General features: G+C 36.6%; 1 protein-coding gene across 1 annotated transcript in view; it reads right to left on the reverse strand.

Moving 5' to 3' along the window:
• Positions 1-961, reverse strand: part of SHOC1 (shortage in chiasmata 1) — a 69,415-nt gene extending 68,454 nt beyond the window's left edge. The window contains exon 1 of the mRNA XM_034774919.1: positions 815-961. Coding sequence (XP_034630810.1) covers positions 815-959 — 145 coding nt within the window. The 5' untranslated portion in view covers positions 960-961. The remainder of the gene's footprint in view (positions 1-814) is intronic.
• Positions 962-2,344: the final 1,383 nt, after the last annotated feature.

The following is a 2,344-nucleotide window of genomic DNA, read 5'->3' on the forward strand; positions in this document are numbered from 1 at the left end:
CACGAAAGCTTATGCTCCCAACACTTCTGTTAGTCTGAAAGGTGCCACAGGACCCTCTGTTGCTTTTTACAGATTCAGACTAACACGGCTACCCCTCTGATAGTATAGAATATTTGTATTTTTAGTTATTATTTGGCAGGCTGCCAACATTTTCCTGAGGAACAAAAGAGAACAAAGTAAGTATTTTTAAAAGTTTAATAGAAAAATGCAAATGGAGTTTCATGGGATAAAGAAAAAGCACTTCAGCAGGAGAATAATTCTCAGGCTATCAATATCAAAGGTCTGCTGTTAACAGTGGAGGTGGGAGAACTTCTCAAAGAAAAGGTGATAAGAATATTTTGAAATAGAAATGGTAGTCAAAGTAAATACAGAGGCTGTTACCAGCTCCCCCTATAATGTTGTGGACAACTTATATGGAGTGACTGTACTGCACGAATTATTGTAAACTACTCTGGGATGTCTAAAAAATTCATCTTAGCTTAGCTAACCTATTCCGTTATTATCATTAGAAACACTCTTCCACCTCAATAACAATATCTGCTTCTGAAATAACATGGGCTTGAATTGAGGTGTACAGTATGTAAGAGATCACTTCCTTTTGGCTGCTTACAGGAAACTTTAATACTTTGAAATCTGACATGCCAAACCTGTTCCACAATTTCATACACAGAATGGGCCTTATTCTCATCTGATTTATACTAGTCTGAATCAGTAGTAATTCAAGTGAAGATAATGGAGTTAAAAAGATAATGGTGTGAAGTCTGTGCAAATGAGAGGAGAATTGGGCCCAATATATCAAGCAAACAATTCTCACCTTTGATTTTATTTTCACTCCTACTTTCATCTGTTATAATTTCTGGTGCTAATTTTAACAACTCTTTCAGTTCCAAGCACGATGGAATCTCAACTTTCTGTCTGAAGTTTGTTGTCTTGTTGGATTCTAACTCAACAGGCAGCATTAATGACTGAAAAAATAATAAACACAGTAACACTGGGACAGATAAGGTTTAAATTTGTGATTTTTTGCTTTTACTATTTAATTTAGACTTTTATTTTTAAATAGTTTGCAGAAATATAGACCAAGAATGGCTTAAGAGTAGAAAGAGGGTTGAATTCATGGGGAAAAAGAAATCAGACTAAAATAAATGACTTTTATACACAGAAAAAAATTTCCAAGTCAAGTGTAGTACTGGTGTAAAAATAACTGGAAGAACTGATTAGTGCTACAGGCAGTGCTGACATGATGCCTGCTCTTGTCGGTATGGTATCAGAGAAGGACTATACCCTCACTTTCCCTTTGCACTCTGGTGTGGCTGTGCTGAAGAAGCACCAGATATAAATACTTGAATTAGGTTTAATTAGTCCTGCTACTCAGCACGCTCCCTGAGTACTTCCTTCATTCCTTCAGTGATACATCTACTCTGCCCTCCCCAGTGCCATTATATCTCTACAGAGGCCTCGAACTGTAAGAAATATTATTTTTAAAGTGTTGCAAAACTGAGCATAATAGTAAAAAAGGCACTTACCTGAACCTTCCCTTCCCCCTCCACACACCCTCCCAAGACATACACACAAAGGCTAGATCCTTCTCCACTTGATTTCCACTTTTGATCTGATGTCACCAATCTAGCATGTGCTGGTGCATCTGATCATAGCAGAAATAGACACCCCAAGTGGGGCTTCCTATCACAGGCCTCCAAAAAAACAAAACCAAAAAACCTGGTTTAAACTAATACTCTTTTTTTTAAAATGTTGGCTAATGGAGGCATTTGGCACAGTTTGCAAAAATTAAGGGAATTCTGTTAAAGTGACTTACAAGTCACTTTTAAGTCAGAAGACAGGTACATATATTGATAAGTGTATTAAGCAGCAGTCACTAAAATCACTGGGATGAAACTTATTTATAATACCTCCTCATCCTTTAAAGACATTCGACAAAAAATTTCCTTAACTACATGTAGTTCTTTTTCATTTTCATGAGTCTCTGCGTTGCTTTGGAAAGTCAAGCATTCCCTATTAAAAGATCAGCAAAATAGCACAAGTTTCAGAGTGGTAGCCATGTTAGTCTGTATCAGCAAAAAGAACAGGAGTACTTGTGGCACCTTAGAGACTAACAAATTTATTAGAGCGTAAGCTTTCGTGGGCTAAAACCCACTTCATCGGATGTATTCATTCATTCTACTGTATTTTCCACTGCATGCATCCGATGAAGTGGGTTTTAGCCCACGAAAGCTTATGCTCAAATAAATTTGTTAGTCTCTAAAATAGCACAAGTGACTTCTCTTTAGTTTGTTGGTTTATATTCATGATGCAAAGTTTTAATAGTAACCTTGATGACAATACA

Source organism: Trachemys scripta, chromosome 6, assembly GCF_013100865.1.
Source record: "Trachemys scripta elegans isolate TJP31775 chromosome 6, CAS_Tse_1.0, whole genome shotgun sequence".
Taxonomy (NCBI): Eukaryota; Metazoa; Chordata; order Testudines; family Emydidae; genus Trachemys; species Trachemys scripta.